The 16,717-nt window shown below is 34.9% G+C and overlaps 1 protein-coding gene across 1 annotated transcript in view; it reads right to left on the bottom strand.

Annotated features, from left to right (window-relative positions):
• The window catches only part of LOC149529399 (putative ALA-interacting subunit 2), a 55,665-nt gene that overhangs the window by 24,854 nt on the left and 14,094 nt on the right, over positions 1–16,717 (bottom strand). Inside the window, exons 2-5 of the mRNA XM_089810306.1 lie at positions 16,382–16,440; positions 16,188–16,262; positions 15,918–16,034; positions 9,485–9,555 (exon numbers count right to left, since the gene is read on the bottom strand). Coding sequence (XP_089666432.1) covers positions 9,485–9,555; positions 15,918–16,034; positions 16,188–16,262; positions 16,382–16,440 — 322 coding nt within the window. The remainder of the gene's footprint in view (positions 1–9,484; positions 9,556–15,917; positions 16,035–16,187; positions 16,263–16,381; positions 16,441–16,717) is intronic.

The following is a 16,717-nucleotide window of genomic DNA, read 5'->3' as shown; positions in this document are numbered from 1 at the left end:
AATTAAAACTTAGAGCATCACCAAACTCCTCTAACTCAACTAAGCTCATCGAAACCAACAGTTTGACTTACTATAAATAGTAAATCTCTAAAATGGAGCCAAAACACACCATAGGCTGTTGGAAAGCCTATAACCACATAATTGAGACCCTCAAATCCTATTGCCGTCACATGAGGGTCACGATGGTGAATTGACCTAGCCAACTGCATGAACCTACTAAAAATTGGGACATTACATTTTAGAAACACCATGTTCGGTGGAAATTTCGCAACTTCAGCATTTTCCACTCGGTGGAAAGTTCGCATCTACTAAAATTTCCGCAACCAACCATCTTTCTTTGTTCACCCAAACCATCCTACACCTCTCTTCTCACCAAATAAAAAAAGTTGCGAGAAAGTGACTAAAATTAGAAATAAAAAATAAAAATAGTAACAATAAATGGTTTTGGATTGTGATGAGATTAAAATTTGCCTCAACTTTGCAAATGGTTGGTCTTAAATTGGGATAAATTTTGGTTATTATTGATGTGATTTTATTTTCAGATTTTTCACAAACTTAATGTTTTCTCCTTTGTTTTGCAAGGTAAATTCAAGAAAGAGAAGAGTCAAATTGAAATTCATTCTTGGAAAATCAAAGCATTGTCGGTGCACATACCCTCCATTGTCATGCCAATAGAAGAGCTAGAGGGAAAGGTGATGATCAAGGTCTCAAGACTTCACGTTGATGCTACAAGGAGATGGGTCAATCCCAAGGACTCAAGTGAGAAGGAAGGATTCATGGCCAAGCTATCAACTCGCAAAGTCAGATTGAAATCAAGAGGAAATTTAGGAAAGCGTAGAGGACCAAGCTACATGAGAACGTCTTCAAGAAGAAGCAAGGAAGATCAAGTTCACAAGTTCACAAAGGTCGATTCCACGAGAAAATTTCAAAGGATGGAGAAAATTACAATTGTTGGAAGATACTCTACAAGCCACGACTCCAAGCCCACCACGAGGACAATGAGGTGGCCATTGTTGTCTCCTGCAATCAAAAAATCTCAATTTCAAGCACAATTAGTAACAACATGCCAAGTGTCTTATTTTCTCATTGGCTATCAAAATCATTGTAATTTTCTTATTGGCCCATAAATTGGTTTTGTCATGTAATTGGTTGCAAATTTAGAAACCCCAATCAAGGTTTGTGGGAAGAAATCTCAACCATTGATCTTGAATCGATCTTGGTCCTTTGTTGTAATGGAACTACTATAAAAGGCAAAGGCCTTCTCATCTGTAATTCATTAGATTTAGAGATTGGAGATAGTGGAGAGCTAGAATAGAGTAGGCTAGCTAAGGGAGAGATTTGGTGAAGTTGTTGCTATAATAGTTGCCAAAGTAATTTATAATTTGTTGTTGGTTCTTCATGGTGAATTACTTGTTACTACTTTGGAGTGTTGCATGGTTTCTTAAATCTTTCACTTGGAGTAGGTTTATTTTCATGTTGTAATAGTTTAGTTGGATGGAAATCATTGTGGATGTTTACTTGTTTGACTCAAACAAATCCAGGTCACTAGTCTCTTGCTGATGATACAGGTTCCTTGTGTGGTAAGCTAACGGTTGAATGCACTTCACTTCAATTGATGTTGAATCTTTATTTTGCATCCATTTGATGGGATTGGAGAGGAGATATTGATTTGAAAACCATTTGAGTGTTCTTTAGAAGCTTGCACTAGGTGGGTGGAGCCATCAGTGAGATTGCACCTAGTAGAGTCCAAGTCATCCATGACTCCTTGCATTAAGGGTTAGAAGTAGAAGTAGAAATACATGTAGTAGAAGTTTAAGTCTAAGTTGAAGTGGAGAATTGGGATGTTTGAAGTTATATTTTCATTGCACATTGTAGAGCCAAACCCATAGAAGTGCAAGAGTTGATACCCATTGAATGAATAGCGTAAGTCCCTTTGTGATAACCAACATTTCACATCATAAAAACCGAGTGAAGTTCATAATTAAGTAACTGTGAAGTCATTTCATGATCTTACTTTGCAAGCTTAGCTTGTGACATGACCTTATATCAAGAGAGGATTGACTATTTGGTGTTTCTCCTAAAGTCATTAAGTATTTGATTCTACATGTTGTACTGGAACAAAACTCACATCAACATGACCTCCATCAAACAAGAAGTAACCAGCAGTCTTATCTCACCGTCCAAATGCTTCAGCCACTTGAACTGTTTCAACTTACTCACTATAGGCACAAGAGTAGTTTGCAATGAATCCGGGAGTGATTGTCAACAATTGTCAAACATCCTTCTAGTTGAATTAGGGTGATGAGATCATTTTCCCTTGTTTGTGACACCAATCACAAATTGTTACTTATTTGATAAAGTACTTTGTCTAAGCTTGAATTTATGGCCATTCTGAATTTCACAATCTTTAGGTCTACCTCGTTTCATTATAATAAGCTACCCCTATATAAGTGATGGTAGTTTTCTACAAACACAAGATTTTTCAGGTCTATTACAAAATATATTGAGCGCTAAGCAATGACTACACAATCCTAAGATGCTAAAGGTACAAATGTATTACTGGAAAGTAGAACTGACTATTACTTCTAAAAAACCAAGTCACTAGTACATCATTCATTTTGCTTAGGTATTATTGCAAGCAACGATTACATTAAAATGCACTGACATTAATGTATTGAACCTCTGTCTAGTAATAGACCTGACCTTCAACCACTGCTCAATGACGATTATAGACCTATAGAATTGCATTTCCGTCACCTATGAACTCATGCAAAGAAACTAACTAGTTTATCACTATCGTTTGGGCCCCCAACTCCAATCTAACATGACTTCATTTCGTTCACACTCCAAGCCACCAATGTTACCCTTAGAATCTTCTCCTGAAATGCCAAGTTATTCCTCCATTGATAGCACTTACCACTACATCCTCCCTTATTTCATTGTGATTCCTTTCTTCCAAAATTTGTTTGAGCACACATCTGTTAACCCATCCTGTGAACTATAGTTCTCCCAGTTCGATTTACTAGGACATAGAAACAATATTGTCGTATGTGTTTTGTTAAACCATCATTATCATTTTTTGTTAAATGCCTTTATTTCCTTTCCCGGCACTAATATTAACATGAGTCAACAAGTTCTATAAAAACTCAAGTGACAAACATATTCACATGGCATGGAAATGAGAAATTGCAATTTTGAGTAAGCTTTTTCTTCTCTCTTGGTTGGTGTTCAGTACTTATTGTTCATGCATTTCAAGCTACTAACAAGATGCCCAATATCCATTCTATTTTGCCTTTGACCAATTCTCTGAATTTGTCTAAAAGTTAAGTCGGTTATGGGCACGTTTTATAGTGTCAAAGATGTCAATTTTTGTTTTCCAAACTCTATGTCTCAAAGAGGTTGGTCCAATATTCTTCATGCAAAATTCTTCCAATCATTAATTCTCCCTGCTAGTTTTGAAAAAATGTAGTGAAGTGACATACAATTTATTATATGCTTCTTGCGACAAGCTAAGATCGTTTTTCTTCAAGGGAACATCTAAGGACTAGCAATCAACAAGTGATGGAGCAAGAATCTTCTACACCTAAGTAGGTATGTTAGCAACTTTGCAGCTAAATATCTCATTTCAAAACCTCTGAGATAATCATGTCGCCTCTGCTACTTAACTATTTGATAAATGGCAAGCTTTACATGTTGAGCCAAACTAAGCAACTTCTGCACTACCCACATGCCTATCAAAACTCCAATAACCTTAACACCTCCTTGCTATTGGTAGAAACTGAGAATTAAATTGGTCCACCAAACTCAATAATGGCAAAGTCTTGGATGAGAACTGCTACAATATATACTATATTTAAGAGATTGTTGAAATCTCTCTCTAGATACCATTTTGGAATCTCAACATTCATTGTGAATGCCCTTTACCAAGCATGACTTGGTTCAACCTTGACATTCACCAAGAATGCCATCTACCAAGCATGGCTTGGCTCAATATCGACATTCACTAAGAATGCCCTCTACCAAGCACGACTTGGATCAATCTCAACATTCACCAAGAATGTCCTCTACCAAGCATGACTTAGCTCAGTCTCGATGTTCACTAAGGACACCCTCTACCAAGTACACCTTGGATCATGCTCTTTGAGTCCTACCAGCTTACAACTCAATGATTCTCATCCTCTATGAATATTTACTAGTTTAATTAATCTCTTGTCACTATTCCATTACTTTATTGAATAGAATTATATATATATTCGTTTATATCTGTTATTTTATATTTCTCTGTATAAACCCTGACCTGGCTATAACTGAAACACTTTGACTTCACCAATTTATCACACTAATCAGTCAGTTTGGTATTTCATCAAACACCTGGCAAACATTCATAGTTATCCCTAAATAAATGATATTCTCAAATCCAAATATCAAACTAGAAAATGCAAGGAAATGCTTACCAACTTTCAGATCAATTTGGTTTTTAAATTTTGCATAGATGAATACCGAATATTGTTCTGCACTATGAACTTGCATCCACAAGAACTCTAATGGATAATCATTTATTAAATAACTAGAGAGTGGACAAACTCTAATATTATATTAATCTCTACATATATATCTTGTGCTGAACATAGTCCATTCCATCATTTATTTAAATTTCATAAGAACCTGGTAATCCACAATCAACCAGTGATTCTAACCTCTGTCCCAAATATGACCCTTGCAGCAGTAGATAATACCAATGCTGGTGCCTAAGTCTGCACATATGCGAATGATCCCAACAACTAGGAAATTGAGCTTCCAATCTGCAGTTTGAACGCCCAGTTCGCAAGTTAAATTTCACACTAGCAGTCAGCCCAATGGCATCCTGAACATCTGAAAATATCAGGAGAAACCCTCAAACAATGGTGTCCAACATGTGCCAATGGATGATTATGTGTTGCAGGATAAAACACCTCTAGCAAACATCCACACAAGCAGCATCTTAATCTGCATAGGCAGCCTCCACATGCAAATGCAATATCCACAGATCTTGCCAAAAGATGATTGCAGGCTTTAGATGATAAAATACAGACTCACATACAAATTGCAAACCTGCAATTCCAGTCGCAGGCTTCCTAAGAGCCCAAACGCTGCCCCTTTCCTGAGTATTGAAACCGCTTCTGTACAATTTGATCTCCCAAATGAGAAATGCAGGGCATACAAAAGCAGTAACTCCTCCAATCCTCACAACTCAATCTGTGAAATAAGAATTAACACCAACACTAATTCACTTCTCAATACAGTAACTATGGATGAGAAATTGAGACAAACTACTATACCTCAGCAGTAATTTGCGCACGACTATCAAAGCAATTCTCCACTATACTTCAACAATGGAGCAAAAACCTCAAATCAAACCCTTATATCTCAGCATGGGATTTGAAAATCAGAACTTCAGAAAAAGCCACAATGGCAACAAAAGCAAATTAATATTCTAGCATGCTTTTCTCAACAAATGGGCTTGTACTTATATAACCTCCAAATTCCCTTTTGTTGCCAAAATGTAACTTCACTCAAGAAGCTTCACCACACAACATTAGTTAGAAGCTTCCTTTAGATTCTCTCACTTGACTTGGCTTAACTAATTAATAAATGACACTTTCCAATGATAACTCAACTCTCAACTTAAGTGAAATTATAAAGTTAAATTATAACTTTATAACAAGCCATGTAATAATTAATAATAATTTGGCCACTAAAAATATAATAACTCCCAAAATATTCATCATTTAAGTATGTTGTTTGAAATAGGAGTCATACCTATTATTTCTCCATGTGACCAAATGCACTTTTCAAAAATAGAAAGGGTCCATCTCTATCAACACCCAACTTACCACAAATAGTAAGTACACAAAACTAAGCCCAAATGAATTTCAATCCGAGCCAAACGAAGACCAAGCTGTAGCTTACTGAATTGTGGAGAAGATAAGACCCTCTCAAACCAAGCAATTGTCTCAAAAGACCCTCTATCCACAATAATTAGCCTACGAAGATCACAATAATAGGCTAATCCTTGAAACTCTTATACTGACAAAAATGTGGACATTACATTCTCCTTCCCTCATATGATTCTTTATATACATACACCCACATGTAAGACTCGTAGACTTTCTTCTATCCTTGAGTGAATCCACACCCAATGTATCTTATTCTTCTTTGTTCCATGATAATCCGAATGCTATTGTTTGATGAATGATCTTCTTCTAGCTGTGTGATAGTTTGGATTGAACTATTGTTATTTGTTTGTTGGCTGGTCAATTAGGAGTGTTGTCATGTCTTATATATTATGCAATTTATGCAACTTCCTCCAATTTGAAATAATATCTTTTTGTAATTGATGGTGAATTGATTTCAAGGGTTGATGGCTTCTGATTTTCTGCTAGTCTGCTCATAGGTCTTCTTTAAATCATATTCAATCCATTCCATATATACATCTGTTTATATCTGCCCCAGCTCTGCCCCAAGTCATAAGATGCTACATTGAAGAACTTCCACTTTACAGCACCTTCACATCTGGTGTAAATTAGGTCAAGATCTATCAAAAATAGATCACAATATTCTCTATAATCTGCTCATCAATTTCATATTTACATAAGTATTAATAATATAATGCTCTCTCTTGGGTTCTTATACTCCGTCTATCTTCTTCCAAGTATAAACTTACACTAAGAATCTTTGCTCCAAGAATCTCAACCCAATTCTAATAAATGAATATTAGCAAAACTGTATGTACTCAAAATTCTCTCCTAGTCTTGATCAGACATACTGCTATTATATCATTCGTTATTTTGCTCATTACATTTGGGACTTTGTAACTTCATAGTACATTATGTTAACATGCTAATAATATATTATATTATACCATATTAATAGATTATAATATATGGTTTATTTATTTATTTTAGTTTTTATACTTATTTTAATCATTACTAATTATTATTATTTTTGTAACCATAACTATTATTATTATTTATTTATTATCAATTCACATTATAATTATATTCACTATTACTATTATTAAATCTTCTTTTAGAAAGGGAACATCACAACAAATAAGAAATCTATCTGGTATCATCTAATCAACAATGTTTTGATCATCCATCTCAGAGACTTCAGCTTTGATGTTGTCCAAATAATCATCAATCTCCAACTCAGCCTCCTCTAATGGCAGTACAAATGGATTTAATTCATTAAAGCCGTCTAGTTCAACCTCTTCTTCGTCCATGGTTACAACTTAGAATATCTCCACCAGCTGCAATTTAGTCCCATTTTGTTGAAGGACCCTCCATGTATCCAACATCAACACAAGAGACAAGGCGAAGTGAGAAATGATTGTGCACCAGGTTCTCTGCTTTCTTTGATCCCAATACATTCTTCTTCAATAAGTAATTAAAGGAATAAGTACTCCAATTCCTCTCACTAGTTGAAGAGCTAGCTACTTGTGAGAGAAATCTTATTGCAAATGACTGTAACTTAGGAGTTTCACCACCAGTGTTCCACCACCATTCTATGGTCTTTCTTTGCTCTCATATCATATAAAGCTTTCACTGAAGCAAAAATACCTTTCCCAAGTGAAAACTTATTTCATTGACTCCTTATAATCAAAGCCATATTACCTTGACTATAAACCATTTTTATTGCAACCCAAAATCGGTTAATTACTTTTCTATCCTCTTATGGAGACCTCTTATTGGTCTCTTTTGTATTATCGATTTACATGGAACAACCTTATGATCTTGTGATATATATATTGAGACATGTGAAATGTCCATTTCTTCTTAAATAATTAATAACCCTGATTTTAATTTCAATCCATATTATTTGATCCCAAATTAAATGTTTAATCGATCTTTTTATAAGTAGTTAAACTTAATCCCGTAATATATACTACTCTAAATCAACCATTCTCGCATCATGCATGTGTGTGTGCGTGGTCTAAAAATACGAATATTATATGTATGAATTAATAATAAAGAATGGAACCTGAGGATTTAAATCATATCGGGATTAGGACAGAAATCATTGCTAGAGATGAGTCACCGTGTTGTATACAACACAACTCATATCTTTGTAGATACCTGCTAATTGTTCTTTCTTGGTTCAAAGCTGTGAAGGTTGCTGTCAGTGTCTTTAGCAGAGAGAGTTCTGGCAGAGTTTAGAAAAGAATAGTAAAAAGAAAAGGATAAAGGGAAAGGGATCCAGGGAGTTATCTTCTGTTTCTTTTTCATTGTCTCTTCTCTATAAGAGAAACATCCATCTATCAGGAGATACTCTTTTTTCTTGGAATGAGGAAGAAGAAATCATCATCATTAGGGGAAGGGATGGAGGATCATCTATACAGTGATTGGACTGTTTGTTTATCCATTTTCATGTGAAGGTAGTTAAATGAATATATTGTATTATCTTTTACTTGTAGTTAGTTAAGCAAACTTGGCAGTTATCATGTTCATGTGAAAAGGAAGGTAATTTCTTTCTGTTAGTGTTGGTCAGAAGAAAATTTATTTCCTGTGAATTGTTTGCTTCTTATTATTATTTGGTAGTTAGTTTTGGCATGTTACATCTGCAATAGGAAAGGACGTGTAGAAAGGTCTTCTAGCAAGGAAAATCATGCTAATTCTTGTAACTGAACAAGAAAGATGGAATCCAAGTAGACCTCTGTGATAAGGATTTTTTTTCCAAGTGGAAATCCAAACCTGTTGAAAAGCCATTGCTTTACTGTGTCCAATATACCAGCAAAAGAAATAACAAAGTTGCAGGCTACCTATGCAGTATAAGCAAGTCATTGCCCTCTGACATTTGATGCAAGTTGCAATCTTATTTGTTCTGCCTGCAAACCACCCTAATTTACTGCCTGAAGATATACATATTGGGTTGGCACACATTATCAATATAATATAACATTATCTAAAATCTGCAACAAATTCCAAAAGCTATTTTGCAATTGAAGAATTACAAGTACCATGGAATTTGCACTCCTTGCTTAGTCAAAAGACCGAAGAACAATACAATGCATATAATGTGAAGCCATAATGAGAACAATAACAAGCAGATATTTTAGCATTTTTTGAATTAAGTATACAGCAGGAGTAGAATCTGACGGAGCCATCACATTTTATTTTTCTAATAGAAATACCCCACACAACCGAGTTACTGTCTCCTGCAGGGATATGCTTGTGTGGAGACTTAAGTGTGAAGTGCTCTTTTAGATCAAAATGATCTTTTATCTGTAAGTTGGTGGTTAAATGAATTAGCATAATAATCATTTGTGCATTCATTACTGAGATCCTTTTGAACATAATGACTTGGACCGAATTCAAAAATAGCAACTGAAGATGTATCTATGAAATCAAAAGAAGTTGATCGAGTGGAACAACACATTTTAGACAATGAGATTTGGCATAGAAAGAAATGCATTTAAAGAAGTAGCTAGTTCAATTTTGCCTACCGCCGATGGTTTTGATAAAAATGATCAAGCTGGTAATATATATAAATTGGAGCCTTCATATGTTTTTCAACCTGTACAATGCAATATACCTTTATTACTTAATTGAGCTTCATATATTCATCTGAATGCCTTAAATAGCACCTTCTTTCTAATAAATTTGGTATATCCTGTTAGAGCATGCAATAGGCATATGATGGGGAAAAATTATATCTTTGACTTCAAAAGATATGTTATAGTAATTCATTGCATACACTAAGAATATTCTCAAAATTAAAAGATAAAGACTAGTATAGAAAATGTACGACTTATTGAAAGCTATTCAGAATGGTATTACTGTCACAATAACTATAAAGCATAAAGATGTCTAGAAACTAAATTAAATGTCTTTAACAGGCAATTCAGAACTACATAGTGATAATCTATAAACGAAAATTAACTGCATACTCATGATTTCTCGGACTTTATATAGTGTATTCATTTTAGTAGTACATCATGCAGTACAACCTTAGGTAGGGATAGGAGAATTTGTTACATGGGTTAAAAGAATGGCTTTGTAATGTCCCCTTTTGTCCAGATGATCACCTAGAGATCACAAGCCATGGGGTAATGGATTTATTAAGGGAATAAATTAATTAATTAAATGTTAAATAGTCTTAAGCCCTATGGGATTATTTAAATTTAATTGATTAGCAGCTAGACATGTTTTATTTTATAAAGTGACTTTATAATAATATCAGTGACAAATTATAATGTAAAATTACTTTTTGAGAGGAAAAAATAAAAGAGATAAAAAAAATAAAGTATTACTTTCAAAAAGGAAAAGGTGAAGTGAGGATTCATTGTTGACTTGTTATTTTCAAAGAAATTTTTCCTTCAGATCTTGAGAGCTTTAGCTTGCAGATTTAATAAACCCTAGGAAAAAAGCCCAAAAAGTTTTGGCTTTTTGGACAAAAATCAAAATCAGCCCACTTGGTGAGTTCATCTCAAGATTCGCAGTTGGACATCATTGATCTGTTTTCATGGAGATTTGCTTATCTGTCTTGGAAAACTTCAGGGCATTTGTTATCTGATGTATGGAGGCATTTCGGGTATGTGTTACATGATGACATTCTAGATTTTATGATTTGTAACAATAGCAGGTGTTTGTAAACAGTAGTACATTTCTATATCACGAGAATGCCCATTTGCTAACTTTGATTCTCTATATTTCATCAATTTAAATCGTTTATCTTGCACGTTTGCATGTTGCAAAATTACATTATGATGAAGCAAAACATGAGGTAAATCAAAATAAAAATCAGATTTGAAGTATATTTATAGTCTTGGATATTTCAATGGTATCAAAACTGGTGATCTTGCCAGCCTATTAGGCTTTCAATAGCACCTGTCAGATTTCGCAGTTGCGTGTGTGTTGGATGTTATTGCATCTCAATTTGGTGAATACCCAAATGATTGCATGTCAGTTTAGGAGCAGTTTATGGAGAAGGTTACTATTGCATGTTATTCCAAGCAGTCCTGGTTAGTGGATTTGTGTTGAATAACAGTTTGGTGGATACCTAGATGGATGCATGTTACTTTTAAACTAGTTTAATGAAGTGGGTTTCTTTTGCATGCCATTTTCAAGTATTGCAAGTTTTTGGACTTGATTGCATGGCAGCTCTGATCAGTTCCAGAAAGTGGGTTTATTTGGCATGTCAATGTTTTGATTGATGCATGAAAGTGAATAAACTCAAAGGTATATTTCTAGGACCAAAGGAAGAAAACTCAGTGTTTATTTAGGACATCTACAACAAGGATATAAAAGGTTACATTGATGGCTAAAACTAAAAATGGGAAATGCACCTATTTTCCTTCCTACCACACCAGCTAAAGGAAGGGACATAAAACTAGTAAAATTCCACAAAGAAATGATCAACAAATGGAAATAATTGAATGCTATGAATGACTTCTTTGAAGCATTTCAAAAATATCAATTGGATAAGTTATTATCATGGTTACCAGGAGACCCGTCTCCCTCCTAAAAGTCGAGTCTCGGAGACCGAGACGCGTCTCAGAGACTTTTTGCGTCTCCGGAGACCTCAAAAAAGGTTGGAGACTTCATGACAAAGTCTCCTAAAGTCTCCCCGTCTCCTAATCCAAAAAGTGAAGTCTCCCCTAAGTCTCTTGGTAAAATATAAATGTAAAATATAATATTAAATAATTTTATATATTTTAGCCCTCATTTTAATGTTTTTAATACAAAAATTGAGACCACCGACAATTTAATTTTTAAATGATTAAATCATTTAAAATATTTTTGGAGAGTGATGATTTTTTGGAGAGCATGATAGCTGATGACCTTGAGATGGATGATCACAACCTTGTGGAGTAGATGTTAGTACCATCGACATACTAATACTAGATATATTTCTGTTTTTTGTTTATTGTACAAAGTGTTCATTTTTGTTTGCATATCGGCAATTCAGCATCAAACTATACTTTTTTGAATTTAAAATTTGAATATGTAATGATAATCTCAGTGATTATCAATCTGATATGACGGTGATCATATGCAATATTCGAAAAACAAGTATGTCTATGAGATACAATATTGTGATCATGTGAGTTTTGAAATCTTTGACTCTACGAGTCTATTTTAATTTTTAATGTGACATTACTATTATTATTTACTTTAGTCTTACAGTATTACTATTTTCAAATTTCGTATTTAATTTTAGTGTTAGACTCTTTAAACTATTAAAAAAAGAAAAATGAAAATTGCCGTCTCCAAGTACCCCCGTCTCCTATTTGAAAAATTGTCGTACCAGTACTAGTACCAGTACCGGAGACCTCGAAGACTCCCCGTCTCCCGATGACCTTGGTTATTATTGTTAGAGAAATTGCTTTTACAAGAAACTAAAAAGATGGATAAGAGGCATAACGACAACCAACACATTGAAATCACTAATGATCAAAGGAATGAGAATCGCCACGATTTAGGCGATTTTTCCGGTTTGGTGATCCGAGGAAGACTGGGCAATTTTTGCTCAGTCGGCAAATTGGATTGGTGGTTTTTGTGGAAAAATCGCATGAATCGCCTAAACCGGCGATTAAAGCAAGAATTGCCAAAATCATCACAAATCAGGTCCAAAATTGATCGTGCAACTAGTCATTTGAATGACTTAACAAAAAAAAAAAAATACACATTTTTATAATAAAAAATTTGTCTTTTCTCTTTCTTATAACCCTAAAAGGCCTTTTAATTGTCTAGCATGAGAAGAAGAGAGGAAAAGTGAGAAAAAAGAAGAAAAGAGAAACCATAGGATTGCAAACAGCAAGAAAGAAGAGCATCAAGGAGATCAAAAATCTTTAAATTTCAAGGGTTTTCTCACTTTGTTGATTCATCACCGATTCATAGGCGATTCACGATTCGAGTAGGCCTTGTCGATCCCGATCCAATTCCTATTTTTTATGAGCATATAAGTCATCCCAATGCTGAAGATTCATTTGAAGAAGCACACAAGTTCACTTCAGAAAATATGAGGGTTTAAGAAAAGTGGAATCATATATTGTTTAAACAACTGTCCTAGAGTTTCCCGAACCAGCAGTAGCTAATCAGCTATGTGGAGGCAATTCAGAATTTCAGTAAGTAGTGAACCAACATTTATTGATGATTGTCAGCTCTTCAAAAGAGAGGAGATTAAGATCTATGAAGACATCACACAATGCATGAAGCAAGAACTGATTCCCTCATTTGCAACAATAGTCCCTTAACTATGCAAAATCATTAGTTGGCAGCCCTTCCACTAAAAATGATGATATTGTTGATTTACCTAATCTTGGCGCTCAACTTGAAGGTGTCAAACATGAAGCATGTATTGTGGATTCAAGCCACAAAGGTAATAATTTTGTACACTATGTTGAATACCAAATATGCATATCATTTTTATAGCTATACCACCTTTGAAAATGTATTTTGATTTTAGGTTTTTCAATTTTATGAATTCATTCAGCCGTTTTTCCCTCGCATTATTCCCATCCCTCATTTAAAATTGACCTGTCATTTTAATTTCACAATATATCTTCTGGTTATGGCCTTTTATTGGTTTATTTTTGGTCATCTTGAATCTAACAAATATCATTCCTTTTAAGTCATTATAATAAGCACATGCTTTAAGTCATACATCAAAGTGTTTTTCAAAGCCCCGCAAGGGTTATCACACATCGGCATCAAGGTCTGTAAGGCACTTTAATGGAAAGCATTATCGCATCCTCGTGACAGTCAAGATCATAAACGTTTAACAGTTAGAGAATAGTTTTTTGGAGGTCATAAAAATTGTCATTCACAACACCATAGTCTAAATGGGTAATTAAGGATTTGGCTTGCAAAATAGCAATAGACAACCGCATGTTAGTGCCTAAGACTGCTTGAATAAATGAATAAAAAATAATACTTGTACCCACGCAATGGTTAGAGGATAAGGTAATTTCTTGTTAAGCTTGTGGTGAAATAAAAGTTGTTAAAGAAATTGTTTTGGTTGCAGCCTTGCAGCCAGATGTGCAGGACCCAATTTAGACCTGCAGAGTGGCAAGGGTATTACACATGGCATCCAGACACATGGCTGAAGCATATGATGGAACTCTTTATCACATCACCGCAAGGTTAGCCATTGAGTAGGCTTGCATGCTACAGACTTGTGAGACTCAAACAGATGCTGAAGGTCATTGGCCTCAGAACCTCGTAGGCCTAAACAGTAGTTAGAAAAGCGTTGTGAGCTTGCAATGACGTAGTTTGTCGCAACTCTGCAACACATTATGAGGACATTATGAATGGCTAGTGGTAACAAGAAAAGATGATAGGTGTCCATGTTAGCTTCAAAAGGGATGTTGGGAGTTCCCACAACTAATAGCAACATGCTTAGTTGTATGGAGTTCATTGGATAGGATACCTATAATATGGACCATTTTGATATGTGTTCAAGATAGGTCAAGCCAACAATTAGTTTCCATGTGGTGCCATGTAAGCCGACGAAGGCTAGGTAGTAATGGTCAAAGTTGTTTGACAGTGCATTCAACAAGAATGACAATAGGTATTTCTTAGTTGTATGAGTTTATGGGATAGGGTACCTATAATATGGACCATGTTGATAAGTGGTCAAGATTGATAAAGCCAACAATTAGTTGCCATGTGGTGCCATGTAAGATGACAAAGGCTAGATAGTAATGGTCAGAGCTATTTGATGGTGTATTAAAGATGAATGACAATAGGGTATGGTTTTCAAAATAGGCAAGCCAGCTGATATACATGTTACAGGGATATGATCTAATGTTAAAGTTGTGAAATCATCAAGATTAGCTGCCAAAACTAGTTGAGTATCTTAGTGAATTTGTTGCAACCAAGAAATGAAAATAAGGCCTTCAAAGTTGTCAAGTGAATGTCTCAGTTGACATGGTGATCTGGGGATGCCACTTTTAGGCTTGAGGAACTATGAATATTTTTCTCAGTCTAGGAGGTGGATAAATACAAATTTCATTTTCAAACTCTGTATTATGAAAAGGATATTTTCTTAGTTGAAAGGTTAAAAATGGAGCCTATAGATGAAAAATAGGATTTTTATTGTAAGAAAATATGGTTGAGGAAAATCATGCTGCAAGAAACATAGAAAAATTGTAGGTGTGAGTCGGTTGACGCTTTTGGTTGAAGAGGCATTGAAATTGACATTGGCAGTTGAAGAGGTATTAAAAGCATTCAATGCCCCTACAGACTTTTTTTGTAGCATATAAATGAATCCCATCTTTTTAGGTACCACAATAATCTTTCCAATTACATAGGTTGCAGATGGATATACAGATGCAAGGGCAGCATACGGTTTTTGCCAAGAGAGCAGATGGTAAGAATCTTGCATTCTCTCATCCTATCCATCGACAACCACGTATCTTTAATAATGGCATGGCTCATGGGCCTAGCTAGGTTCCAAGGTGACACTCTAACTTCTTTGAAGCATTCCGACTTTGGGTGTTTTCCTTCAACCAGGAGACCAGTTTCACTTCAGGAAAATCTTAGGGATAATTGGTCTTATGAATCACAGATCAAATGTTGTCTAATATTATTGCAAGTGCTAAACCAAAACTTATGTTGGGAAGGAAATTGTTAAATGGTAAGTTGTATCTTAATGAGCTATATTTCTTATTTCTGATGAACTTGTGAATTTTGGGCATAATTAAAGGTGACCTCAAAAAGGGGACATTACAGTACATCTCCACAAGTGTTGTCCAGGGTTAAATTCTCAAAATTTGAGACAGAAATTAAAAAGTCAGTCCAAGAAAAATAAAGACGATCTTCCCATGGTTTATTTTAGTTTCCTAAAGACCATAGAAAGCTTAACGCAACATTTAGAAGTTAATGATTCTGCCATTTACATCTCTACTGCACCTATGTAAGCCAATGACTCACCTTTAAGACTATAGAGCAATATTTGGGAATTGAATCATTTTGAATATAGGCCAGCTTGTTGAGTTGATAATTCTCTGGAATGCATTCAGTCTCATATCTATGCACAATTTCAACCACCTGCAAGATAGAGAAGGAGTCTCAGTTTCCTCTAAATCCAAAGAATTAGCTTAACAGAAACAATTTAATGGTGCAAGTCTCTATTATCTAGAACATCAAATCAAGCTTAAAGAAGGTAACTCAGAGTCAGAAACATGGGATTATAGTTTATACACTCCGAGAAGCAAGGAGAGCACCAACTCCAATGGGAATGAAGATAACACCAACCAGCATCAATATTGTTATGATCTGTAGAATTAAGGCACTTCAGATTTCAAGCACAGATTAAAATAGTGGAATTGCTCTGCATCTTCCAATATTAACATTGAAGACTCCTATAGTCCTGCATTCCAGGTTCCTAAGCTTACCCATGGGGGAGTCAAAATAGGTCTGCAGGCAGGAAGTTCTTGTTGTGTGAACTTATCATCTGCACACCAGAGAGTGAGCCTTTGAGAAAGTAAGTTTGAAGTATCAAAATGAGATTCTATAAACAAAAAGGAAATAAGCTACAAAGGACAGAACAAAAACTACAAAACATCAGATGCACCTGATTTGCAAGTGGTCAAATACTTATAGCTATAAGACAATGTTAAGTTTCAAGGTATCAGAAAAAAAAAGATGTCACTGTAAATATATAAGTTTGCAGACTGGATCCATTACAGTCAGCACATCCAAGAGACTTAATTGTAGCTAGACCTATTAAA

Source organism: Cupressus sempervirens, chromosome 11, assembly GCF_028749045.1.
Source record: "Cupressus sempervirens isolate cs-2001-9-10 chromosome 11, ASM2874904v1, whole genome shotgun sequence".
Classification (NCBI taxonomy): domain Eukaryota; kingdom Viridiplantae; phylum Streptophyta; class Pinopsida; order Cupressales; family Cupressaceae; genus Cupressus; species Cupressus sempervirens.
The sequence above is the reverse complement of the archived record's forward strand: the minus strand, read 5'-3'. Positions and strand labels throughout refer to the sequence as shown.